The sequence below is a fragment of the Lutjanus erythropterus genome, chromosome 20, assembly GCF_056507025.1.
Source record: "Lutjanus erythropterus isolate fLutEry1 chromosome 20, fLutEry1.hap2, whole genome shotgun sequence".
Taxonomy (NCBI): Eukaryota; Metazoa; Chordata; class Actinopteri; order Lutjaniformes; family Lutjanidae; genus Lutjanus; species Lutjanus erythropterus.
In genome coordinates, this window is record NC_139336.1 from 9,758,868 (window position 1) to 9,786,468 (window position 27,601).

The 27,601-nt window shown below is 39.2% G+C and overlaps 1 protein-coding gene across 2 annotated transcripts; it reads left to right on the forward strand.

Annotated features, from left to right (window-relative positions):
- Positions 1-116: 116 nt before the first annotated feature.
- On the forward strand, positions 117-27,536 carry vsig8a (V-set and immunoglobulin domain containing 8a). 2 transcript variants are annotated; one of them, XM_084745926.1, is made up of 9 exons: positions 117-195; positions 350-459; positions 2,523-2,698; positions 5,220-5,424; positions 10,618-10,770; positions 12,624-12,746; positions 15,552-15,693; positions 26,740-26,842; positions 27,186-27,536. In XM_084745926.1, the coding sequence occupies exons 2-9, from the start codon at positions 357-359 to the stop codon at positions 27,228-27,230; spliced, it is 1,050 nt and encodes a 349-aa protein (XP_084602052.1). In that variant the 5' UTR covers positions 117-195; positions 350-356; the 3' UTR covers positions 27,231-27,536. The 2 variants fall into 2 exon arrangements, with proteins under 2 accessions (XP_084602052.1, XP_084602051.1); XM_084745925.1 differs by having other exon boundaries at positions 26,740-27,211.
- Positions 27,537-27,601: the final 65 nt, after the last annotated feature.

Below are 27,601 nucleotides of genomic sequence, written 5' to 3' on the forward strand. Positions count from 1 at the left end.
AGTTGAATACCAATACCTAGGAAACCTCCCGGTAAACAGGTAAAACGGGTGCGGCGACCATCCAATCAGAGGCATTTATGGTAATGAGGAAGCAGTACAGGAGGAGCTCTGTGTAAAGCAAGAGCAGCAGACAGAAAGAACCCTGCTGCCTGATCCTTCTATTACCAGACATTTGGATGTAGTATCTTCATTCAGGTAACATCAATATAAACCTCTTGTTCTGCTTTTTCCATTGCTCTTAATTTTTTTACTCTTAGAACAGTTCTTAACACTTGAGAAAACCAATTTCATGTCCCAATATTATATATGTAAATACACCGTACTGTCACTTTATGGTAATCTTCAACAGGACCACTATGTTCAGACAAAGCTGCAGTCGTTTGAGGTCAGCTCTCTCCCTCAGCTGCCCTACCTGGTTGTCTGTCTGTTTGTTATGCACTGCAAGTCTCCTGAGCTCAGGTAAGAATACATAAAGACAAGCCCTCACATACAGCCAGGGCGACCCGTGTTATTTACTGCTCTGTATTTTCATCAAATGAAGCATCTTTTTGGAAACGATCAATGTCTCTTCCGTGTTGAACGCTGGTGAGCTGTTGCTGTTTAAGCTCCACCATGTGTTACCATGGCGCTTGCTGTCTGTCCAATCAGGCTTTGGGATAATGCCTCCAGATGATTGTTGACTCCCTGATGATTCAGGGATTTGAGCTCATATGTTTTTGTTAGTTTTTTTTTTAGGGTGGGGCTTTTAATAAACTGAACTGCTCATCTTAAATACAGTGGTCACAGTTACAGTGATTAACTGATTATTGATTAAAAGCTTTGGACTGAATCATGTTCAGATAATTTGCTTATAGTACAAGTGGTTAAGTGGTCCACTTACATTGTTCATTTTGGGACTTTTCATACATGACAACATATGGAGAAAAGATTAGAACAGTTATTCTATGTGTTTTAACCTTTGATGAGAGTTTGCCTTGTGGTATCCTGTCTGCTTCCAGCTGGTTACCGGAGGCTGGTGGTGGGTGTACACTGAAATCATGACAGGGAGAAGAGTCATTTTCTGTCTATGAAAAGGTTATGACAAACTGACAAAAAAACGAGGCAGTGAGATGCAGTAGAAACTTAGTGATCCTCAGGCTTCCTTGTCACAGCACAAAATACCCCAGAACCTGAAGAATCTATGACCCAAATTTGTTAAAATCCATGTTGGTTACTCTCCGATCAGGGCATTTTAAGATGTCAAATCTGGAGCATATCTTATCTCTCCGGATTGGAACCACTCTGATACTATCAAAATATTGAGTTAAGATTTTTCCGATATGACTGATGCCATATTTTGAACGCTGCACACATGCTTCAATGACAAAGAGTGATGATTTGGTCATATTCTAGTCCACATCATTCACAGTATACTATACAAAGCGAATACTGACTTAGTATTTTGGCCTGGTGTGAAGCATGTCAAAAAAATCTGCAGATATTACACAGATTGTTGCATGAATTTGAAGATGTCTCCAGTTTTGGGGGTAAACAGTCTACTTGTGTTGGTGACAGAAAATGAATGTGCACAAGTGCAGTGGAAGCAGCCCCCGTCAAGTGGATTGATAATGAAAGGTCACGCAGTGCCCCTTTGAGCAGGTCTTTGGTGAAGGGAAAAATAGTGAAACATTTGAATGACATCGTTGATATTAATCTTCCTCTTAAAACCAATAAATTAGATCATTTTGACCTGGACAGATGACAGTTGTTTTAAGAGGTTTTTTCACTGCACATTTACTTTGAGAAAAAAGTATATTTGAAAAGCTTTCTTCAAGTAGAGTTAATTACTCTCATTTTTTATTTTACAATTCTTATCCTTTTACATACTTGTAAAACCAAATAGAGCACTTGAACTCCTCAAGCCCTTATTTCCTGAGTACATTTCCTCTCAGCCACATCCTCTTGAATAGCCATTTTGAGTCTAATTCTAGCTTTCTTATTATGTGTACAATTTGTAATGTATGTAGTGTATTTTTAATGCAAGTTTCCTTTGCATGTGTGAGTGTGTCTCTATACTCCAAACAGAAACAGGAAATAGGGAATGCAAATAGATATTTATTTGCTCTCCCTCCTCATGCAGCTACTCACGTCTGCAATATATGCACACACATTATACATAGTATATCATAAGATTAGCTCTTTCTATTGTACTCACTGTATAAAATTAGTCTTAAACAGCACTTCAAGTTATTCCACTAAGTCATTTTTATATTCCTGTGTGGCATTTGGCTGCAACTATTATGTTTTTGTTTGTGCTGCTGTCTTCCCCAGATTTCCTTTGAGAAAAGAATCTGAATCAATATTAAATGATAAAAACATAAGACTGTGCATGAAAACTATAAACTGTGTGGCTCAGTGGCTGTGCAAAAAGGCTTTGTTGAATGAGCATACATAATATTTATCCTTGAGGATTACAAAAAGGGATTAAGGAACAGCTAATATGTGTCTGTGATTAATTTCAAGACTTGTCTGAATTTCTAAAGAACTGAAGTGCACGGAAGGGATGGAGGTGACGTCCATGGGTCCGCAGACTATCCAGAAGGCCGAGGGAGAGAGTGTGACTTTAGGCTGCAAGTACACACCGAGCCCTGTTGACACTGGAGAACTTGACATTGAATGGTCTGTGGTCAGTCCAGACACCACACAGAAAGATCAGATGGTAAGAAGCAGAATGAGAACGGTGCAAATTGCACTATACATGTATGTGTAGAGTCTGATATATGTGTGTGTGCACGTGTGTGTACTTTATATAACTGAAATCTAGATTTAGTTGCTTATATTGCTGTCCATGATATTGCATTCAGCCAAGTTACTTCAGATCTGCTGATAAAACATTATTTATTCTCATTTAAAGTGGTCAAAATTATTTGTGTAATAATTGTATTACACACAGTTGTTTAATTATTGATAACACTTAATATTCTTTGTAAGAAACAAAGAAAGCCTTTGCGGCAAACAAACACTCATTAGGTGAAAGACTGGGTACAGACAGTTCCACTGCAGTGTATGAAGGTCCTCTCTTTGATTGGAGAGCTTCCCTTTTGGCAATTTCTTTTGAAATTTTTAAAATGCAGAATTATAATGGTAACAGACCTTAAAATTAAATGTTTTATACTATTTTTGATTTTTCTTTAAAGACCAAAAACACAGGTCCTTACTTGGTGTGTGTAGCATGACTTTAATATTAACTTATTCTTGGACAAATTGTGTGTCATACATGTTAGAGATGTACCCGTATTTTTGTATTTTCAGCTGGCCTTCTGAGCACTGTCTAAGAAGACTCTCACAAGTAATTGGAATTAATCAATTAGAAGTGCCATAATTGAATGCTGTCTCTATCTTTGTCTGAAATTTGTGTTAAATTACAATGTTCTTCCCAGGAAACGGAAATTATAGTCCCGTAAAATGAACAAGTTGTTTTTCAACATCTCCACCATATTTGAGTTAATTACAATTCAGAACACAATTAGATTACTGTTGAGAAACTGACATGCAACCTCATCCTCTTGACATGCGCCGTAATAATAGGAACAACATCTTTAAAACATCTAATCTTTTCAGATTTCACACCTGAAATTATAACTTCTTCTCATCCTTTAGTGACGAGCTTGTGCCTCCACAAGTTTAAATCAGAATTCAAGTCCAGGAGAGTGGAGTGTGGATGAACTCCTGCCACCTTTGTAATTTCACAGGAGTTAGTTGTTTATCCGATTTGCCTTTTAAATTAAACGAGTCATTAGTGTTGGAGACTTGAAAGGATGCTTTTTTTCCCCTCATCTCTGCCCTTAGGCAGCAGACATTTGATCACAGTCAATACAAAGATTGAGCAGGTGCAGTAAGTGCAGTTTCAGACAAGTGACCAGTGCAGAGTATTGACTCGTGCAAATGAAGTGTTTTGTTTTGCAGTCACTTAACAGTACAGTCCATACAAGCTCTCTATTCTAAATGAATGTGAACATTTATCTACTGCAAGGTTAAAGTGTCCTTCATTGATTTTTGGCCACTAGGGGGCAGAGAAACTCACGAACAAGCCAACAAGAACACAGCCTTGATATATTATCAAACTATAAAGTTGTATGCTAATGTGTTTGCACACAGTTCTCCACATTATCATCACAATAAGACACAGAGCATTCATTTGAGGCTTTCTGGCCTTCTGATGAATGTTAGTCGACTACAACAGCCACTATCTTACAGTGGATTTTTGACAGCCATCTGCTTGCTATTACTGAAACTAAGGTTAAAGAGAGTGTGGAGACTGAAACACTGCAAACACAACCAAAATAATGAGCTAAAAGAGGATTAAAGGCTTGGTAGAGTGCAATGTAATGAAACTTAATTTGTATATTTCGAAACACAGCAACAGATTACTTTACAGAACAAGACAAACATACACAGTCAAGGTAAAAATAAAATTATAAATTACAATGTAAACTATAGGAATAGAATGTAAAACAAACAAAAAAGTCAATTACAAGTAATAAAAGAGGGAGAGAAACTAGATTTACTACCGTGAGAGATTTTAAAAGAAGGTACTGAGTTTTCTGACCTAATTTCCTTGCCAATAAAACATTTTAAATCAACACTGATTAACAGGTAGTCAGTGCAATAAGGCCAGTTTCTTTAAGAATCTGTATGAAGAGTTTTGAGGTGGAGACAGGAGATGGCCCTTTGGCTGAACCCCAAATACAGGGAGTCAGAATACTCCAGACATGATGAGATGAAAGCATGCATTAAAATATTTAAAGGTCTCCTTAGGATAAAAAATAAATACATTTTGCAATGTTCCTCAATTGGATGAAGCATGATGGTACTATGTGCATGATTTAAGTGTCAAAATAAAGCTCAGAGTTGAAGACCCACACAAATAGCAGGTGTAATGCTATTTGACAGACAGTTTCCCAAGATTCTTTTCTAAGTCGTTTCATCCAGCATTTTACATCAGAGACACATGCCATAATATGAGACAGCTTATCATCTGCTTAACAGTGGACATTAATGTTACCAGCAGATTATTTGAGACTGAGAAAGAATATAAAATAAAATAAGACCACGAATTGACCCTTTTATTCCATATTCATTGAAGAAATAGTTTAATTTACTCTTGATTACTTAACACCAATTAAAAATGCAATGTCTGTCGTCTTTGTTGAATCTTTCTCTGTTTTGTTTCCTACCAGCTCCTGTCCTACACCAGCGGCACTAAATACGTGCATGGTAACAACGCCTTTGCAAAAGGGCTCAACTTCGCTGCTCCTGACCCCTCCATGGGTGATGCGTCACTCTCTATCTCTCTGCTGTCACCTGCTCAAAGTGCTACCTACCAGTGTAAAGTGAAGAAGTCACCCGGAGTGGACATGCGCAAGGTGTCACTGGTGGTAATGGGTAAGACCGGGCATCGGGTTGCATCCTGGGATTAACACATGTCACCTGGCTACTACATTATTTACAACCATCACCTCTGACGACTGCTGCACTGTTTGTTTTTAAGAGGAAGGCAGCTGCACATATTCACTTTTAAGTTAAAAGTGAGAATGTGTCATGTTAAAAGTTTTAACATTGCGGGTTATGTACTTCGCTGAAGAATTTCACCTTTCCTTGTCACATGCCAGCATGCATTACACAATTTGCCATAACCCATATTTCAAGGGACTTGCTATCAGGCATGCTTTTATCTTTCTGGTCTACTACAATGATTCCATACTCTGCATCCATAATGCATGGATACATGTTTTACTCAAGTTAAAGTAAAAGTACTTGTGTAAAAACGTAGTCAGATAAATGTAAAAAGCAAATCACTTAAAATGTTCTCTGGGTTTTTCAGAAGGGGTGAAGTGGGGTTATGATAGAACTGTTAAATTAAAGAACATGTTTACCTTAGACTACAAAATAAAGTGTTTTAGTATGTGAGTCTATATGTAAGTGAGCCCTGATATCCAAACTAACAATGGAGTCATTTTCTTCTTGCAGGTGCAGGTGATTAACTATCATAAATATACAACTTCTTTCCTCAGTGAAACCTCACCATAATTAACCAGAAATGAGGACAAAACTCAATTAAAAAATTTGTGGAGACTCAGTTAGTGCAAATCAGCCCAGGAGTTCATTTCAGCTCACTTCAATTCCAACAACACGCTACCAAAGGGGGAAAACAAAAAGAAACATCAATGTCCTCTGGCTCTGGTGGCTGAAACATATTGGGACATGTCCAATAAAGCTGCAAGATGGAGCATCCGTGTTTCAGGTCGTAGTCGTGTTTGACACTGAGACAATGCAGTGGACACATTTCAGCATTTCAGAGCAGAGAAAACTGTTCATTTTTCATAATTTTGAGACCTAATTTTATATATTTAGGGGTTTTTTTACCATTTAAAATTTGTCTGGGTGGTTCATAACACATGTTTCTGTGGTGTGACAATATCAGAGCACACATTTATTGTTGCTTTTCACAACCTTTAAGTTACATAAATGACATAATCTGCCAGTAAAAAGCAGAATAAAGCATCATCAAGGCAGACACAGAGATGTACAGACAGTATAAATTCAACAGCAGCTCCAGCCCACAAACACACATTAAAGCAAAACGACAGCCTGCACACACTTCACTGCATAGACCACACACACACACACACACACACACTGCAATGTTGCCAGGCAACACAGTGGTTGTTGATATTCTCCTCTGGAGAGTGAGTTACATCTGTCACAGAGTTTATTATTGTACTCACCAGTCTTGTGCACCGTAAAGTCCTCCACTCTCGAGGTTAAGCTTCTCTGGTCTTTCAGTTCATTCACACTATGCATAATGTAAGCCTCTCTTGTCCCAAGTAGTTTGCAAAGTTCTCAAAAACTTTTGAGCTGAATGAGCACTGAACAGAGACGACCAAAGCAGCAGCTTTTTTTCTGCAGCTGCTACTGATAACACGGTTCTCTTTTGTTCCAATCTCACATGGTTTATCACGGCTTTACATGTGACTTTTTGAATCTGGAACTGATGCAACTTGAAATGTATTGAAATCATAAAAAAAATCTTAAACCTGGGGCAGTTTGTGGTGTTGCTGTTGGTCAGCAAAAATTCCATAATAACCCTTGAGGATAGCGTCCTGAGAGAAAACCTCCTCTTGGCTCTGTTTTCTGGCTTTAGACAATTTAGCCCATGACGGGAGACTTTGGCTAATCACTGGTCATTTCAAGGCAGCTAAATTTTTCAAAATCAAGAGATCACGTTAGAATCCTTCTTACCAGGCTTCAGGCTTATCCATTGTGTCTGCACCAGAAGTGGTGCAGCCAATCAGTGTTGTACGAGGAACTACTGGCAGCTACATGGTTTTAGGTGTGATGACAGTGAGAAGCATCCATGAAAGCAACTTGTCTGAGACAAACAATGGTGGTTCCTGAAGAGGCTAGCGTACATAGTGTCATAGCATCAGTTATACCAGATATGGAGAGAAAGTCTTCATTGAAAGAAGCGCAAAGAACAACACTGAGGGCTTTTCTCAATGGAAAAGATGTTTTTGCTCTTCTCCCAACTGCAAGAGTTGATATGATTGGTTGAAGTTAGCTTGTGTTAGACATGATAGACAGATGGTTCATCCAAATACCTGCCAAGTGTTTTTTTGAAAGTGTCTGCCCTTTTCCAAACAGTTTCTATGGACAACTTCACAGACAGTTCTGTGTAACAAACCATCTGGCTGTGAGGTTAGTTAATTCCTATTGGCTGACCTGAACCTGACTCTTCCAGCTCCCATTTGAACTTGTGGGTTTGCTCGGAGGACTCAGTACAGTAGAGACTCAGTGAGAGAGAGGTTTTGGTTTTCTATGGGAACTTTCAAGGTCATCATTCCCAGGTCGTCAAATACTAACAGTTTGGTTTGGGTTGATTGTTGAGTCTCATTGTTGTATTGAGTAGCTCAGTCTGAGCCACCAGCCCAAAGCATCAGTGTTACCATTTTCACACCTAAATTAGTGACTATAAGCAGGTTTTTTAAATGTGGCTAAACTTGTCGAAAATAGCCGATTGATCTCTTTCCAACTGCCAGTAAACAAGTTTGCCATTCTGTTTTCTTCTGATGTGTCCCTTAACCTAATGTCTGTACAGGAGAGCTAGAGACAGGCTTTTAAATGTCTCTGTACTGTTGTAGCCTCTAACTTAATCACTGTGGTTTGAAGTTTAGTTCCTCTCCTGCATTGAGTTTGTATCTTCATTTAGCTGCTTTACTGTTTGATTTTTTGATTTCAGCTGTATAAGAGTCGTGTTAAGTTACCTTGCCACTTACCCCATCTTAAGTAAAAGTAAAAGGACTGATTTCTTTTTTTAAGTACAAGGTCACAAAACAACCAAGTAACCATTAGAAGAGAAAGTCAGGTCTGTTTTGTGAAATTCTCTATCATGTTGGTGTTCTTAGTGCTATTATTTACCACTCATGTTTTGAAAAAAAAAAAAAAATAATCACCTTTTAATTCAAAGAGAAATTGCTCCCTAAATGCAGGTCAAGTTGCACAAATTCCTCCAGTGCTTAACGCTTTAACCTGAAATAAAATACTATTTTTTTGCTATTTGAGAATATTCATTTTGTCTTGAGGGAAAAAAATGTCACAAAGACATCTTTTCTACACCATTTAAACTCAGTGTCCATTTACTATTTTTTTAATATATCTATGTTTTTTTTCTGTTTTCTGAGTTTTCAACTTTATGTCACAGTCTTTATCAGCTATTGGAGCTGCCTTGATAGAGAAAGCTGTTGTCACAATGGCCCCATCCTCAATCCTGCTGCTTTTGTAACCTCTGTCAACTTTCCTGTTTCCTGTACTTAGGTGTGTTATGTGCTACTGTTGATGAAAAAAACATATTTCAAAACACTATCTAACTAGCTAATCATCAATTGTTTGCTAGCTAGTTAAATGTGATAGCAAATGTTAATAAACCAACTAGGTAGCTAATGCACAGCAATTTTTTGCCATTTATGTCTTTGATTAATGGTACAGCTGAAGAAATGACACAAAAAGAGAGTGGGGGAATGACATGTAGCAATGGGCTGTGGGTGAAAGTCTAACCTACAGCTGCTGCAGAGGATTCAGTACATTGCCTGAACACTTTACCAACCCTTCAGCAGCTGTTAGCTAGCTATATTGTGTTTGACAGATAATGTTGGTGAAATGCTAGCTAACTACCTAAGCTCATTTACATGAATTGTTAGCTAGCTAGTTAACTAGCATTTTGCTAAATTAGGTAAGATGTGACCATGTTACTTTTACCGTTCCCTCAACATCTTTTAAGCATCTTAAGTGTGGTTTTCTTTTCGACATAACAAGCCTAGCACATAGCATATTTAAGTACAGGAAAGAAGAAGTTAAGTGATGTTCTGATGGATAAGCAGGTTTGCTCAAATGTTACTGAGGCACCAAGCAAAAAGGGAAGTTCCTTAGGATGGGTCAATTTTGACCACTGGGATTGAAAAAATTAATTGCAGGAAGACAATTTGGGAAGGTCTATGTTGGACTGATGGATAGAGATTGAGCAGGTGACGAGAGACTGAAAAAAGGCTATAGTAATTTGAAGTGACATTTAAAGCCATTTGTCAGTGTATTCAGTCTTAAATTTGCAAGTGGAGTGAAGTAATTTACTTTGATTCTAGTCCAGCTCATCTTGTCTGAAGAGGAGGAAGGTTATCTCACAGACAGATTTATTTAGTGTAAGATAATACAGCTGTAAAAGTGCAATTTGTATACTGACAAGCCCTCAACCTTAAATTTCTTCAACCATGAACAGTGATTAGAATTACAAGTAATCGCTAAAATAATTCTGTTATTTTCCACAATCAGCGTCGACATTTGAGAGGAAATGAAAGGAAGAAATGAACAACATAATAGCAGGCTTCATTATTTCACAGTAATTTTACATTTCCCATTAAATCTGATCTATACATGAGCTTTGTTTTTCTGCAGGAGAAAATGATGCGGAGACACAGGATTACTTATCTAATGTGCCTAATAATGTAAAATGAAGCTAATGCTGTTTTCATGCGAACAGCAACACACACAGTCCTGCAAGCCAAAAAGCCATTAAATGCATCATGTTCTTTGTATGATGCAGAGCAAGATAAGTGCTTTAGAAAATGCATGAATGAATGAGTGCATAGTCCCTCTTCCATTGTGTAAATTAAAAAAAAAAAAAAAAACACTTAAATGTGTACAGTGTTAGGGTTTAAACAAGCCTTTGGGACTTTTCTCCACAAGCGTTGTTGTAACATAATTAATCTCACCTTAAATGCCTGCAATTTTTACCCTCTTTCACATTTGAAACCTGGAAAATAGCTGCTCCATGTTCCTGCCTTGTCATCTTCAAGCCTAGATTTTGATGTTCAAATACATATTAATAATGTGTAATGAAGACATCACGTTTCATGCGATCAGTGTACTAAAATGCATCACCTTTTTGGTGTAACCCATCTATATGGTGTTAGTCTGTGCCAAAAATGGTTCCTCCCATTTCATCCTAAACCTATAAAGCTGCGCTGTTTTTCAAGAAATGGAATGGAAATGGCAGCGTGAAATTATCCATTTGTTGTGTGATTCCAGCGAAGCCGTCCGTGCCTAAATGCTGGGTGGAGGGAGGGGAGCTGGTCGGCGAGGCTGTGTCTCTGCACTGCAAGTCTGCAAGAGGCTCCACTCCCTTAACGTACACATGGAAGAGAGAGAGCGCGGGCCCCATGCCTGCTCCAGCCACACAGAGTAAGCGTGACCTCTGCTGACGTCATGATGCTACTACACATCAAAGAGTGTGTGTGTGTGTGTGTGTGTGTGTGTGTGCATGAGTGTGGGTTTTTTTTCTGACTAAGTTCACATTCAGGAACATATTTCAGACGTAGGCCCAGTTAATTGGGGTCAAAAACCATGTTCAAAATTAGGAAAAGGATGATTTTTCTGTCAGTGGTTGAGGTTAGGGGTAGGTTAAAGGTTAGGTAATTAGTGGTTATGGGTAGGGTTAGGTTAAGCCTCCAGGAAATTAATGTAAGTCAATGTAATGTCCCCAAAAGTTACTTGAGTCGGTGTGTATGTGTTAGAGGGTGTGACTTAAGCTATTTTAGGGGGACACACTTCAGACTCAGTTATAATTGGGGACGGCTGGTGATAGTGAGGACAAAATCTGTGTCCCCAGTAGGAAAAATGATTAAATGAATGAATGAAAAATGAGTGGGTCAGTGGTCAAGGATAGGGCAAGGCAAGTAGTGGTCATGGGTAGGTCAGGGTAAGTGTTCAGGAAAATTCAATTCAATAATATTTATAAAGTACCAAATCACAACAGAATTGATCTCAGGGCACATTTCATACAGAGCAAGTCTAGACCATAATTCTTATAATATTATTTACATAGACGCAATAGTTCCAACCAAGATCATGCAATGGTGAGGAAAAACTTCCTTTTACCAGGCAGAATGAGACTATAAGGTGGGCGGCCATCCACTGGGTCCACCTGGATTGATAGATGAGGTTGGGGGTGGGGCATAATGAGATAGTCAATCTATGCAAATTCCCCAAAACTAGCCCAAGCCAGCATATTTTTGTGTTCAGCAGTTTAGGATGAAGGTTAGGGGCAGGTTACAGTTAGGGTTAGGCAAGAAGGCAGGGTTAGGATAAGTCCCCTGGGAATTCAGTTCAGTTATGTTTATGTAGCACTAAATCAACTTCTTATAAAGAGCAAGTCTTGGCCATTTATGTGCTTACTGACATGTGTACTGAGACCCAGTAGTTCCCACCACGAGCAAGGACTAGGGCAACAGTGGTGAGGAAAAACTTCCTTATAATAGGTAGAAACCTTGAGCAGAAATGAATGTAAGCGTGTGTAATGTTCCCCAAAATGACAAGATTAGGTTTAAGCAAGTTGTGGGTAGGATTAGGAAATTAATTTAAGTCTATGTGATGTTCCTAAAAATTACATAAATAAGTGTGTGTGTGTTTGGATGGGTGTGGGGACAGGTGGTTCTTGTTGGGATGTTTTTCTTGTTGAATTCACATTATGAGCTTATCGCAATGGGTTCTATTTTTTAAGATGAAGTCATCTCGGAATGTATCAGTGTTTATTCAGATTTTATTAATTTATGTGAAAATGACAGAAATCCAGGTAAAAAAGTTTAGGAAGAAATAATGATGTGCAGCCCAACACTGCAGGTTAACACTTCACTTACTTAGAGGGACTCTGTTGCATAATCAGCAGATCATTTGCATTCTCTCCACATTTTCTTTCCACTGACTTCTCAACACGTTCCCTGAAACATTCACCACTGTTTACTGTAAACTGCATTGATCAGTGTCTTTTTGAAGCCGGAGACACAACATATTTTGGCTGCATGCAGACAAAACTGGTGTAAATCTTTGGTTGGGCTTCTTTGCCTAAAAAATCATTATATTTTTAAGGGATGATCTGCAAAACCCATACACCATTAGCCTATGTGTATGTGTCACTTTAACTAAACCTCCCTAGCATCTCTATCCTCATTTTAGCCTCTTATACAGTTGCCTCAGCACATGTACAGTACATGTGTTAATCTGTGCTTGTGGGTGTGTGTGTGTGTGTGTTGTCTCAGACAGTGTGACTGGGGAGCTGAAAATCAGCAACCACTCGCAGAGCTTTGCAGGAATCTACCTTTGTGAGGTGAACAATGCTGTTGGAGCCGAACACTGCAGGATCAACTTGAAAGCGAACAAACGTAAGGCAACGTGTCTCTCAACACAGAATGATCCTGTCCTCATGCATCACACATGACACACACGTGCTATCATGAAGACTTTTCATCCTCTTTTCTCTTTGTAGATGTGCCACAATCTCCTCATTGCCCCACTTCTCACACACGCACAGGGTTTTAACCACGGCACTCTGGATTGAAACAACATTTATCCTAATGACGTGGTCTAATGATGACAGGAGGTCACAGTCGATGGCAAAAATGTCACTGAAGACATAACCTTTTTTGCCCTCTGCTCTTCAGTCCTACTGTTGAGTCACAAAGTCAGAGTGCCAGAGTACTGCTGGCATGATTCCACTGCCTTGTATGTCAATAGTCCCTATTAGCTGTGTGTAAATGACACAAGAAAAAGGCAACAACAGAAAATAAGTGGACCCATTAAAAGCATCTCTGAACAGCTCTCAACAAGGGCTGCCTAACAGGGAATGAATCTGGTGACTGTAAGTGCAGTGTGGAGTAGTCAGTGGAATAAATCATCTCTGGGTCTAGATCTCAGCAAGCCCTCTCTCCTTTCTGCGGATCCATAAAATGAGTTTGTCTTTGGATGCCTCATGATCTGTGGAGCAGACCCCCATATTACATCTTGTGGAGTCCATAACTTCTAGCCTTAGTGCTCCAATTTTTGGCTTTAGGGAGGGAATCATTCTTTTTCATTTCAAGTGCAGGGTGCTTTCTTAGGCCAGCGGTTTCAGGACCCCCCCCCCCCCCACAGCAAAAGGGTCTGCAAGATGATTTGCAAGGGTGTTGCAAAAAATCACATTCCAACCTTCCTGGGCCTTTTAAAGGGGTGTAATGAAATAATCTAAGAAGAGAATATCAGTTTTTGTCTAAGGCTTATAAACATGCTGTTTGTGACCAGTGAAACCAAGTTTCTTCATACTTTTTGTGGGTTCAGACTTTCTCACATATCGTATGATAAAGAAAATCTATAAAGGTCATTGACTTATCAAAAAGATGCAAGGATGCAGTATCGTGCAGCTGTAAAGGAATAGTGACATTTTGGGAAATACACTTTCTCGACAAGAGATGAGAAGGTTGATACCCTGCCCAGCAGGGCAGCTGGGTGCTATTTTGGTAGCCTAAGCATAACAGCTTTGTGAGACCCCTTTGAAAATGGCCTTGGCAAAATTTAGCCTTATTTCTGAGGATTATTTAGCCCCCTTTTTGACAATGTTGAATGCTCATCAACTCCAACCTCTCAGGCAGCACTGCACTAAAAATGCATTAAAAACTCATAATTGTATAAAGAATCCACATGGGATTGGGAACACTTCAGAAAACTGTTGTCAGTAAACACAGTGTGTTGCTGCATCTACAAATGCAAGTTAAGACTCTACCATGCAAAGTGAAAGCCATGTATCAACATCCAGAAATGCTGCAGACTTCTGTGGGGCCTGAGCTCATGTCAGATGGGCTGACACAAAGTAGAAAAGTGTTCTGACGAGTCCACGTTTCAGGTTGTCTTTACAAATCAAGGATGTCGTGAGCTCCGGGCTAGATCGTTTTTTCCTAACCAGTGGGGAGTGGGGTGGGGGGTCACATCAGATCCCCAAGGCTTTGTCTGCTCTGAGACAAAATGATCAAAATTAGATTTGTGTACCTTAATTAATTGACAGTTCATCCAAATGTTTCATTTTTTTGTCCTCAATTATAAAAGAAAGTAACCTACTTAGTTGTCTACACATTTGTGACCTCTTGAGCTCTGTGGTAATGAATCATTATGATTACTCTGATGAGCTGTTAAAAGAAAAACTGTTAGAAAAGAGACATTTGCCATAAGTAAAGGTTGAACCAAATGGAAACAATTGTAACTAAATGTTAAAGCTTGAAAATGATCACTTATGCTTTTGCTCAGCTTCTCAAAAGAAAAGGAAAAAAGGTTGGGAACCATTGATCTAGATTGTTACAAGTGCTAACTTCAAAAGCCAGCAGCTGTGACCATATGGGGTCGTGTTAGTGCCCATGGCATCATGGCTAACTGCCACATCTGTGAAGCCCCCACCAATACTGAAAGGCACATACAGGTTTTGGAGCAACATATGCTGCCATCCAGACGACGTCTTTTTCGGAAACATTCCCGCTTATTTCAGCAAGACAATGCTGAAACACATTTTGCACGGGTTACAACAGCGTGGCTTCGTAGTAAAGGAGTACAGGCACTAGCCTGACCTGCCTGCAGTCCACAACTGTCTCCCATTGAAAGTATGTGGGACATCATCAAGCACAAAATCCTGTCTAATACTGTAAGACTGTTCAGTACTTGAGGTCATATATCAAGCAAGAATGGGAAAGAAATTTCACTTTCAAAAAATCAAAAATTAGTGTCTTTAGTTCCTTAACACTTACTTGTGTTGTTAAGAGAAAAGGTGAATTATCACAGCGGTAAACATGCGTGTCAAAACTTTTTGGAACATGGTGCAGGCATCAAATTGTATACTTACAAAAAACACTAACGTTAATCGGTTTGAACATTAAATATCTTGACTTTTTTCAGTTGAATATAGGTCAAAAAGTTTTTGGAAATCATTGTATTATGTTTTAAGTTTTACACAACCACCCAGCTTTTATGGAATTGGGGTTGTACTTTAGAACATGAGTTCAACAAGTGGCTAGTTCTTACATATTGTACTTTTTGTTTAACGGGGTATCATTCAACCACTACACTAGAGAATAAGAATAACACCGTACAATGCATTCCACATGCTTTATTCTGTTCTACCACAAAGCTTCTGAGAGAATAATGCCTCGTTATTCATGCTGTTTTCACAGCGCCAAACAGAGCTGCGGTGATAGTTGGCACCGTCGTGGGTTCCCTGCTCCTCATCTTTATCCTGCTGGTCTTCATCGGGCTTCTATACTGGAAGTTGAGCAGCAGACATCACTACGAGAAGGAGTTTTCCAATGACATCAGGTACTGTACAGCACTGCGGCTCCCTCCAGCAGTGACAGCAGGGCACAGTTAAAGGTGTTGGCAGCTTGACGGTGAAATAACTGAGCTGCTCCAAGAAAAGGGAACAAATCCACATACAGTCTGGCAAGTTCCTGCTAGTGCTTATTTATCACTATGAAGTCCCATGAGAAAGAAACTTCTGGCTCTGTTAGCGTTGAGCGGTTTTGTCAGCTTGCAAGTGTATGTTAAAGAGTGTGAACGTTTGGATAAAATATTATTGTATGCACTTGTTGAGATTTTTACATCTGCATAAATCAGTAATAATAAGATGCTTTTGGCTCCACAATACTAAACATAAAAAAAAGATGAGCGAGAACATCAAAAACTGAAGTTGAAAGACAGAGAGGCAATTATAAATGTGCAATACAAGATATAGAACAACATACATCAAAGCAGTCAGATAAGAATAGAAACAAAATCCACGACATAAATTAAAACCAGGAAAGAAACATAAATATTGCACAACAGAAACACACATGGAGCAAAATAAGTTTTATTTAAGACTCTTTGAGATAACAAAAGTCCATTATTTCCAGGTAGTTTTTTATTCTGCCAAATGTTATGATTTTATTTTATTTCTCCATGTTGCAAACCCTCAGTCTCTTATGAAGTCTCACATTGTGCAGAACAATGTGATGAAATCCTTTTGAAATCCGAGGTTTTATGTGTGTTTTAAGTGGAGGGGAAAAAAAAGTTTTTCTTCAGGTATATTGATGCAAATATAACAGCTGGCATTATAAATAACATCAACTCTGCCGCATGCTTCATCTGAAAGCCTGAGTAGGATTCATTAAAAGTTGCCACTTTTTATTCTTGTTGATCTTCACCGTCTTTCGTTAGACTTGGAAACATGAGAGGCTCTCTGGTGTCAACAAACACTCTTCGTTGTTCTTGTCTTTGACTTTCAGCATCAATATACAGATTATTAAATCCTGGAAAAACATTGCAAAGTGACATTTCTCAGTTGGTGACAAAATCTGTCTACCGGCATCTCTAAAGCTCACGAATCAGTGCGTTATATCTCTTTTGTTTAATCCACAAACACACAAAAACACAAAGTAAACAACACTCTGCTGTTTTATGGGGCTTATGTTGCTATTAATTAATTTGTTAGTAGTATGTTTTCTCATTGCCTGAACTCCTGCATCTCCGTTATCTTTATATCACAGACCACAATAGAGAAAAGTTACCCTTAATTGCCAACTAATTAGTCCCTTTTCATTTGTCCATTTTGTAGTTGTGTGATTCAATATCCTCATCATCATTACAGCAGATAAACCAAATTAAACTAAACTAAAAATTGTCCCAAATTAACTAGGAAATAATGGTGTTTCTGAGAAGAGAAATTAATCAAAAGAACAAAAAAAGAGATTTCTTTTGCCTTGCTAGCAGCTTTGTTCTCATCACTTTGGTCCAGATCATTCTGTGTATGAAGATGGACAACACGTCTCCACTTACTCCCACTGTACAAAAATGGAGCCAAATATATAAGTGCTGCCAAGTTGAGCTGGTGACGCCATTTGGAGCCTTAGTCTACGCAGCAGTGCTCAAGTTTGAAGCCGCAGTGTCAAGGTCCCCCCTATGCACCCGGCCAGCTCATTCACAAGCAGGACTCAGCTATCAATCATGATGTGAAACACCCTTTTTATTGCATCAAATAACTAAATAAAAAACCAAAACTATCTGAAAATGAACACTTGAGCGTATCTCAGCCTGAAAGGGTCACAATGACAGAAACCATCTTTGGGTAAAACTTTCGTGTTGTCCATCTTTATCTGCTATCTCAACAATGATCACAGACATTGCCATGACATTTATACAGACTAATTCCCACACAACTGAGAAAACATTATTATGCTAATACACTGTAATTATCAAATGTTAGCATACCAACATGCTAAAGTAAGATAGTTAACATTGCCTGCTAAGTATGGGTGCCAATATGAGTTCAATATCGGCCTATATATTGTTAAGGTGTGATGAAGTGAGGGGTAGGGATTAATATTTTCCTGAAAATGACACATTTTGACCACATGACCACTTAAGTCTATTATCTGGTGGTATTAATAATTATTACTGAGGCAGAAGAACGTCATTTCAACATTTAATCAACATTTTAATGACTAATAGGCTGCGTGCAACTTGACCTTCGCTGCAGCTGCATGCAAGGATGAAATACCAAGTTCACTGCCTGTGATCTGTCAGTGTCTGACTGAACAGCCTCATGGAAGTGATGTTTTACAATTCTTCATATTTGACACTAACAAAATTCATTGAAACAAGTAATTCAGTGTTTTCAAAGTCATGATATTGAGCTGAAACAGATTCCACATTCTGTTTGCGTTCAGAGCGCAGCAGACGGCTACCAGCTCCCAGCTTCAATGTTCAACATAGTCGGCTTTTTTAAGTTAATGATCAGTGAAAGCTAAAAAGTAGAAAATAATTCTCACTCACTCAGATTCTTCAGGAGATTTTGGCATCTTTCTTCAGTGAGAGGCACTTTTTTGCCACAGCCTGCTGAAGGTAAATCCATCATATGCTGCAGTATTTCATCCAGATGTGTTTTGGATAAACCAGGAATCCAGTGTCCATGAAACATTTGGCTTTCACCTGGAATTTTGTCTGATACTTTAAATGTCGCAGCAAACCTCAGTCCAGTGGATTTCATCCCTTGAGCGCAGCGCACAATTTGCATCTCCATTGTTTAATAATCTGAAGTATTTCCACACAAAGCTGATGGCAGACATCATGTTGTGTGTCTCATTCAGATGGTAGAGCTAAAAGTTACTGTATTAAGTGCATTATTGATCAGAGTTGTTGGAATTCATGGCACTTTGTTCTTGTTAACTAATTAATTAATTGCTCAGCCCATAACATATAAGAACAGTAAAACAAACACCAGCCTGCATGAAACTTAAATATTAACAATAATATAGCAACATGCCATGACTTTAATTTCCTTTACTGTCAAATGCCAATTCAATTTATTAGTCCATGGCTATTATATAACTGCATTTTTTCCTGCTTTGCTTCAAGATTGGGGGGTTGCTGCACCCCAACTTCAACGTCAAGGGTGCATAAAACCCAATGCCTCCCTGTGGTTTGCGCCTTTGCCAGGAAGCATCAACACATTAGCACTGCCATTGTAAATATTTTACAATACTTATGCTTAAAGCACCACTGTGCCTCCATGAACAGCCTCACAAAGCTGCTAGCATGGCTGTAGACTCTTAGTTTTGTTAATTCCGAGGCTAATGTTTGGGCACAGTTTATGTTCGACTTAAGGGACTAATTAGTTGACTGCTTCCTAAAGATCTAAGGGACCTGCTAGTTTCTGATTCTGATGCTAAAATTCGATGAAAACACCAAGACTTCGAACTTGGCCTTCACTTTTTATAGGTCTGGAATAATTACTGACATGTAAATTAGCAATAATAGTAGGTAAATGATACAAGAAAATAAAATGGAGAGAATAATATGTGGGAAATTATCTTTTTTCTTTTGCCTCAAATCATTTTGTAAAAAGTATTCAAATGGCGGACATCTAATTTTGGGACATAACACCACAATCCACAGGTGCTAGTATCCAATTTGCACATTTTCATTTCGAGCTGATATTATTCTAGTCGAGATCTCTCTCCTCCACAGGAACAATGAAAGCTGTGTAACTAACTGAAAAGGGCAGCGTGGGACACTGTGTCTCAAACAGAAAATCAGGCTCCTTTTGGTCCTCTGCTGACGTAAATCCGCGAGCAGGATGCAGAATGCAGAGCTGCTCCGGGGCCAATGTTCCGCGGCTGACCTCCCATCCTGACATCTCTGAGAGGATTTCTCCTTCTGCAAATAAACAGTGTCCCCACCACCACCAAAGAAAAAATAAAAAAAAATGTGGAGTTATGGTTCATATGCAGTTGAAAACAGCCCACATGCTTTCAAAGTGGATGGTTGAAATGGGAGCAGTGTCAGTGTGGGAGGACAGCGTTGTGTACAAGAGACAGAGAAGCACTTCGAGCCACAATCCTGATAGGGGCTTCTCCATATCTGTGACATACAGGACTTCAATTGTGTGCTCTCACATGAATGTGACATTGTAGTGAAAGGCTCATAGAAGAGAAATGGCAGAGCAGTAATCATTTGAACCTTGATAACAATGGTTCCTCTCACATCTGTCACTTACCGAAGGTAAAAAGTAAATACTGCAGCTTGAGTGGGGGGAAAAGTTCAGAGATGAGTCACGCAGAGTATCAAATCAGTTCAAGTACTGTATGCTCTTCATCTAAAAAAAAAAAAAAATACATTAATACAGTGAGAAAAATAAGACTCTGCATCAGGACCAAAACATCAGAGATTTAAGTGCTAATTTGAATATGAAATATAAACACAAAACATGCAAATATATCTTGGTGTAAAGGGCAACCCACAGGCAGTGTTTTCTGAACCGTCTCTGAAGCGTTTTAACATCTGTCACATGTTCTTTACACCAAACAGAGACACTTCTGTTTATGCAAATGTCCCAGTCCACACTAACTCTGACCACCAGCTGTGCTGCTGACTGGACAGATGGTTCTGAGCACAGTCAGGCCATAACAGAGGTTGAAATCTGTGCGGCGTCCAGCATCTGGTGTGAAATTCAAATAAGAGGAGGGTACAGTATGTTGAACCTGCAAAAATAGATTTTTTGCCACTTGTGGACAAGCTGTAAACACAAAACTGTTGCTCTCAGAAACAAGGGTGCTAACTAGAACCATGTAGAGTTACTTATCCCTTAAAAGAAAACTTTTTTGGTTCCACTTGGATCCCTTAATATGGGTTCTACCTAGAACCCTTTAAAAAAGGGTTATCTGTAAAATGTTACACGCAGAACCCCTCCTGAGAAGTTCTGCAGAAAACCCTTTTTCAGTGTAGTGGTTCCACCCAGAATCCTCTCAGGGAGAACTATCCAGAACCTTTCTGCCTGCCAAGAGTGCTAAGAACCCCCCCAAAGGGTCAAGAACCCTTTTATATTCTCAGGGTTTCATCTAGAACCCACTCAGGGAGTTCTTTGTGGGACCCGTTTATATTCCATGGGTTTCATCAAAAACCCAGCCAGAGGGTTCTACCAAGAACCCTTTTGTATTGGGTTTCACATTGAATACTACTTGGGGGTTCTTCCAAAAAACCTTTCATATTCCAAGGGTTTCATGTAGAACCCACTCAGGGCGTTCTTTGTGGGACCCTTTTATATTCTAAGGGTTTCACCCAGAACCCAACAAGGGGTTTTTCCACTAACCGTTTTATTTTTGAAGGGTTTCAACTAGAACCTACCCAGGGCGGTTCAACCAAGAACCTTTTTATAGTCCAAGGGTTTCATCTAGAACCCATCCAGGGGGGTTCTACAAAGAACCCTTTTATATTCAAAGGGCTTCAGCCCACCCATGAAGTTCTAGAACCCACCCAGGTGGTTTACCTTACAACTTTTTGATATTTTAAGGGTGCTATCTAGAAACCACCGAGAGGGTTCTACCAAGAACCCCTTTTTATTCCAAGGGTTTCACCTAGAGCCCACCCAGGGTAATCTGAAAGCTTTTTTCAAAGAATTTCACCTGTAACCCTCTAGTTGTCTGGGGCTTTTGCAAAGAACCTATTTCGTTCTAAAGATGATTTATTGAATCCCGTATGTTATCTGTTGTGGTCATTCATCATTTGAACAATCTATCTAATCTAAATCCAATGATGGATAAGGAGGGGAGACTCTGAGGATAAGCAACAGAGCAGTGGAGGTGTGTAGGTTCTGCAATAACGGGTCAGAAGTGAGCACAGGACCAGTGGAAACAAAAACGTGGCAAATATAGGACACAAGCCTGATTTCAGCAGACTTTCCTCAGCAGATGAATTCATGTAATCTCCTGCAATGGAGACAAAGCAGATAGTGAATAGAAAAAAAAGACTGCAAGTAGCATCAGACCAAGGTCTACTTACTAGACCAGATGAATCATTAACTATCTGCAGATTTTATTCAATGAGGAAGTCGGAGGAAAACCAGTCATTGACTGAAAGAGACTTAAATGTTGCTTAAAATATGCAAAATAAAAAGTGGAGATGAAAAAGGTGTGAGAAACTGTAGATAAATACAGCTGGTGGCAAAAAAACCCATCTCATTTATGGTTAAAACTATAAACACGATTATTTATTTAATTACATATGCCACCATGTTCTGAACAGACACACTCTGAAACTTTGACAAATCCTCTCTTCAAATTAAACGGGTTCTTTAGCAGCCAGTGCTGCGGGTAGAACCTCATCCCTTCAGGAAGAATGCAAACAGGCAGAGGCAAGTAGCGCACCTGAACGCTGCTGCACCTAATGAGAACAGTGAGACTGAACCAAAACAGTGTAGTTTCAGTCCATAAAACCAAAACAATTAACTGAAAGTCTATAAAACAGGGGTGGCTTAACTTTTTGATTGCAGGCCATATACATAAAAAAATTATATAGAGTCACAGGCCAAACAGTAATAAATATAATAGTTGTTGCTAATAGTTCAAGATTACAGGGACATGCTGTGTTTAAACCAGGGTGTGCAGTGTACATACAGTGCAATTTATTATTCAGTTGTCACATTATACATAATCATTTGATCCACTGCCAACATATATAAGCTAAAAGTTTTAAAGAAGTAATAAACATAAAAAATACTCAGTATATAGCAGCTTTAACAAAGTAATATACATGAAAATATTCATTTAATGGCAGCTTTAAAGAACTAATAAACATAACAATGCTCTGTAGCAGTTTTAAAAAGTAATTAATGTAAAAATAAAGTAAAAAACCAAGGGATAGTGGAAGGATTTTACAATTGTTCCTGAAGCAGTGAAGTAAAAGTTTCAAATGTAGTTTATTCTAAAGCATTTTAGCAATAACAAGCTGCTTATCAGGATGCACATACATAAATGGGCTTGTAAAATACAATAAAAATTCTGTATGACACCACAGCCATTAAAAATTGGAGTTAATTGCCTTTGCATAATTGTTTTCTGCACAATCTTATGTAGAAAAGATAAGACAAATGACTGGAAGAACTAAACAACTATGGAAATACCCTGAAAATTAGAAACCTAATTGGTGTTTAATTTAATTTACTGTATTTGTTTTCTACACATTCTTGTTTACAGCACTCCTGCCTTGTTGCACACACACACACACACACACACACACACACACACACACACGCCCAAGAATCACAGCCCTCAAAGGCTTGATGCACGCTATTTCCCATTTCACCTTAACAAAAGCAAATTTATTCCCTTTACCAGCAAAAATCTGAGTCTTTGGCCTCCACAGGAGCGGAAAATGCCAAAGTCGATCAGTTGTGCGGGTGTTTTTCTTTGACGGAGGAGCGGATCCCAGTTGGTACTGCAAAGTTACATAAATGCAGAATGCAAAGTAGCTTCTAAGCTTGAATGTTGGCAGCGGTGTTGACGAGGGAAGATTGTATTGCATGCTTCTTGTCAGTGTTTGCTGGTTGAAGCCAGCACCAGAGTGAGAGTTTTATCCTTTAGTAGAACAGAAGAAGTGAAAGAAGGGTCTCAGCGAGAGTAGGCGCGCTTGGGAAGAGCCTCCGAATAGGCAACAACAAAGATTTATGCTCATCACCTACAGGGCAACATCATTTTGCTGAGTAAATAGGAAACTGTACATCCTCCGTGGGATGCGCACAGAGAGAAACCAAAACAACCTGGTTCTCAGTTAAATCAGTAATAACAGCAGCTTCATGAGGACTGGTGTGGGGATTTAGTGGCATTTAGTTGTGCGCTTGCAGACTGTAAACACCTCGCCTCACCTTTGCCTTCTAAGTGTGGAGGAGACCCTACGGTGACTGTGAAACTAATGAAAAACTCTCCAGAAGGTTTGTCCATTCTGAGCTATTGTAGAAACATGATGGTGCAACACTGCAGTCTCCATGGAAGAGACACGCACCTTCTGCAGATATGAGCAGCTCATTCTAAGGTAACATAAATGTGATTCTTATATTCCATTTATGCCATAATCTTCTAATACATCCACATAAATCTTACATTCAACATTTTTTAAATAATCAATCTCTCCAGGGATGTATCAACGCAAAAGTGCCAAATATACGTGCAGGTTTTTGTATCTAAAATGTGAGGATTTGCTGCTTTTCTCTCTTGTTATATCATTTAAACTGGAATGTCTTTGAGCTACATTTGAATTGTTTTTGGAGGCTTTCCCTTCACCTTTGAAATGCAACTTCTATGTGTCATTTTACAGACTAAAGCTAGGCAGGTAGCTCTTTATTTATCCCCGTGGGGAAAATGCAGTTTCAGAGCAGCATAGCTATGAAGGGATAGGAAAAAGAAAGGATTGTAAATAAAGAAATAAAACAAGACAACACAATAAAAAAAAGAATAGAAATCTAATAAAAATACTGACAATGCTAATTCTAATGTGAGAATAGGGTAGATCAGTAAGCACAGTAAAGTAATATCTAATGTGTAAAAGGTAAAAAGTACAGAACATTGCAAACAGCGCAAAAGTGTGATGTCTCAGGTACTTTGACACATATTTACTGATCAGACTACAAAGATAGTTCATCTTCTGACAGCTTGGCAGCTAAATTAAGCTCTTAACCAACAGTGCTGTTGGATAAATATGAGCTAGAATAAATACCAATCAAGGGTGATGAGTTGGCGAATAGATTTTAAAATATTTTTTCTATGCCCATTTAATTTGGTATCAACCATTTTTGTGGCTTGTATGTTAACCAAAAAAAAAAAAAAACTCATGTTTTGAGGTGCAGTGGCATTCATGATTTTGCATCGTCATACCAGCCTAAAAACCTCTTATTGAGAAACACGATAAAGTTTCAGAGCGACAGAGACACAGAGCATCCCCGTAACCATAGTAACTCACCGTCACTCCTTTGTGCACATGGTGCGTTTGGGGAGGAAGAGATGCTGTGCTGAAAAGCTGCTGACTCTGAGCAGTTTGCACGGGAATAAATTACAATGCAACAGATTTGTGTAAAGGCTATTTTTTGCTTTCCCCTGATGGTCTGAATAACTCACTGCTGCAATGGACTGCTCTGTCTGTCTGTCTGTCTGTCTGTGCACTGTCAGTGTCTTCCTGCAGCGATGCTATTAGTCATGAATTTCTTTTTCACTGTGTGAGAAAATGAGCGAGCAAATACCAGTGGGGTTGTTTAATTGCATCTTTGCTGCTGAACTCAGATCATCACTGCATTACATTGCATCTTGCTGTTGGGATGTGTATGCATGGCTGGACAGGCGTTTTGTATGACCATAATACCCAGCTTAGACATCACCAATTTATTACCATAACACCTGCAAGTGGGGAGACAAAAAGTCTTGTTTCCACCCTGTTCTGCCACCAGTGACAGACAGTATTAATCTGACATGTCACATGGTTTGTTACACATAACTATTTGGGTAGTTGTTCATAAAACTGTTTGGAAAAGGGCAGGCACAGGTGATTGGATGAACCATCTGTCTCTCAAGTTGGAAACAGGTTAACTTCAACCAATCCGATCAACAAGCTATATGAAGTAGCAGGAGAGTTACCTTGCGAGGCAGCTGGATTTGCGAGATCACGTCACAATCCTTCAGGACTTTGTAACAAACCATCTGGCTTGTCTTGTTACTACCAGCAGAGCCAGTTGGTAAATCAGACTCTTGCCAAAGCCTGTTGAGAGAAGAGGAAAAAAAACAACTTTCCCATTGAGAAACGCCTTCAGTGTCATTCTTTGCACTCCAGCTCTGATATAACTGATGGTATCACAGTATTTATGCTAATCCCTTCAGGAGCCGCCATTGTTTGAGCAAGACGAGTTGCTTCCATGGACGCTTCTCACTGTCATCACACCCAAACCCACGCCTGTAGTCGCCAGCAGTTCCTGCTTGGACGCTCACTGGCTGCACTACTTTTGGTGCGGACACAAATGGATAACTTAAATCCTGGAAAGATGGTGAATGTGAACGGTGAATGATGGTGATGTGGAATGTACAGAACAATCTTTCTGCAGTGGGCCACCACACAGCTGGCTGAGATTACAGTCATTATCACTGGCGGCGTTGTACAGTAAAATGGCTGTCGGTATAAAAGAGCACCTCAGAAGCATGGGATGGCTACTGAGGGTGCTTGTCTGTGTGTTTAGCTCAGCTGATTAACGTGGTGAATGGAAGCGCACAGTGCCTCGGGGCGCTTCACGGCACTTCAGTGTGTGGTGTGTTTCTGCTGTTAGTCTTACAAAAATCCCTGGATGAACTCTTTCTTCAAAAATGGGGTTCCTCAGAACTTTTATTTCTAAGTTATTACAGCTTCTGCAATCAAAATGGAGAAGTTGTTTGCAAACAATTGCTTATTTATACATTTAACAAATATTTTAAACCAGTCACATTGCAAGAAATTCAAAATCACATGTGCCACAGAAAATTCTTTTTCTATTGAAATAACTATGCATCACTACTAAACAGTGTAAATCTGTAAGTCATTCTGCAAGATCCCTCTAGTGATACTCGGAGGAATATTTTTTTAAGTGAAAACTAATTTAAAAATACAATACTATAAAATGCTACAAAATTTTGAATAAAAATGCTTTCAAAATAGGTGCACTCCTGCAACAATGCCTGCCTTCCTGACCAGTTTATTGAGATTGTTTGCATCAACAGCTGTGATGATGTGCCACTTCCCAATACACAACAGCAAAAGCCACTGTTTCACAGAACATAGCGTCCTATTCTACACATCAAATGAGCCTCCTCAGCAAGGACAGTCTGCTCTGATCCCTCCTACAGAGGGCACGTTGCTTGTCTGACCAGTCCAGTTGGTTGTTGAGGTGTACCACAAGAAACTTCTGTTACTCCACAGCTCCTGCCTCTTCACCCTGGCTGATGATACTGATTGTCCACTTTCTAGGGATGCGTTCACCCTCGGTAGTAAAGATCCTTTAACTTTGTTGTTTTTCTCCCACTGTTCTCTGCTGTCAAACAGGGAGGACGCTCCACCTCCTGAGAGCCGCCCAGTCAGTCGCCGTACAAACTGGAGCGCCAGTCAGCACCCGCAAGTTACTTACAGTCCTGTGGGCGGGACCGAGGTGAGTTCTTTCAGTGAAGGATTCACGCACACTCCCTCCAGCAACAGCCATGGACAGACACCGGTCAAATACATACCAGTCGAGTATGACAGCAAGTACGGATATGCAGTCTGACGATCAATGATGGAGCTGAATTGAGAAGCATTTCGCTCTAACTCTAATGACTGAATTCAAGACAGTCTCAGAGTCTTGCACAGTCTAATTAACTCAGTCCAAAGCTGTGAAGTGTGCTGATTGTTCATTAATTACTTTAAGATAATCTTTGTCACATAAGAAGTTTTCTTCTTTTCCATCTTTTATAATGTAATGATAATGTAGCACTATCATTCTGTTTTTAATGCAGGTCAGTATGGAAACCCTGAGAGGCAAGATAGAAAAAAGAAGCTGATGATCCAGTCTGATCTGAATCATTTTCTCTCTTGTGTTTATGACTAAAGTCAGTTTTGCCAGGATAATTTCTCTAAGATACGTTTTTTTTTTTCATTTGTTTAAAAAAGTATTGGCAGGTGAAAGAAAGTTTTTGAAAATAACATGTATGTTTGTTGTTGTAATACTCATTTCAGCCACAAGAGGCTGAAGTGCACCTCTATCCCATGTTCTCCATAGAACTAATCCTGCATTCATATGGCGCTAGTATAATTATTCCCATGTGATAGATCATTCGATTGCTTGCATGTGTGCGTGCATGATCAATGGGCTTGTCCAGAGCTATTCTCGTATACTATTTACGTTTTTTTGGGCACATTCATGACTGTATAC

What these genes read in the sequence shown, in the direction of transcription:
- vsig8a (XM_084745925.1), top strand. Translation starts at nt 357, where the DNA reads ATGTTCAGACAAAGCTGCAGTCGTTTGAGGTCAGCTCTCTCCCTCAGC. An exon ending in TGCAAGTCTCCTGAGCTCAG is followed by an intron (nt 460 to 2,522) that starts GTAAGAATACAT and finishes GAATTTCTAAAG; the next exon opens with AACTGAAGTGCACGGAAGGG. An exon ending in GAGTTTTCCAATGACATCAG is followed by an intron (nt 15,694 to 26,739) that starts GTACTGTACAGC and finishes GCTGTCAAACAG; the next exon opens with GGAGGACGCTCCACCTCCTG.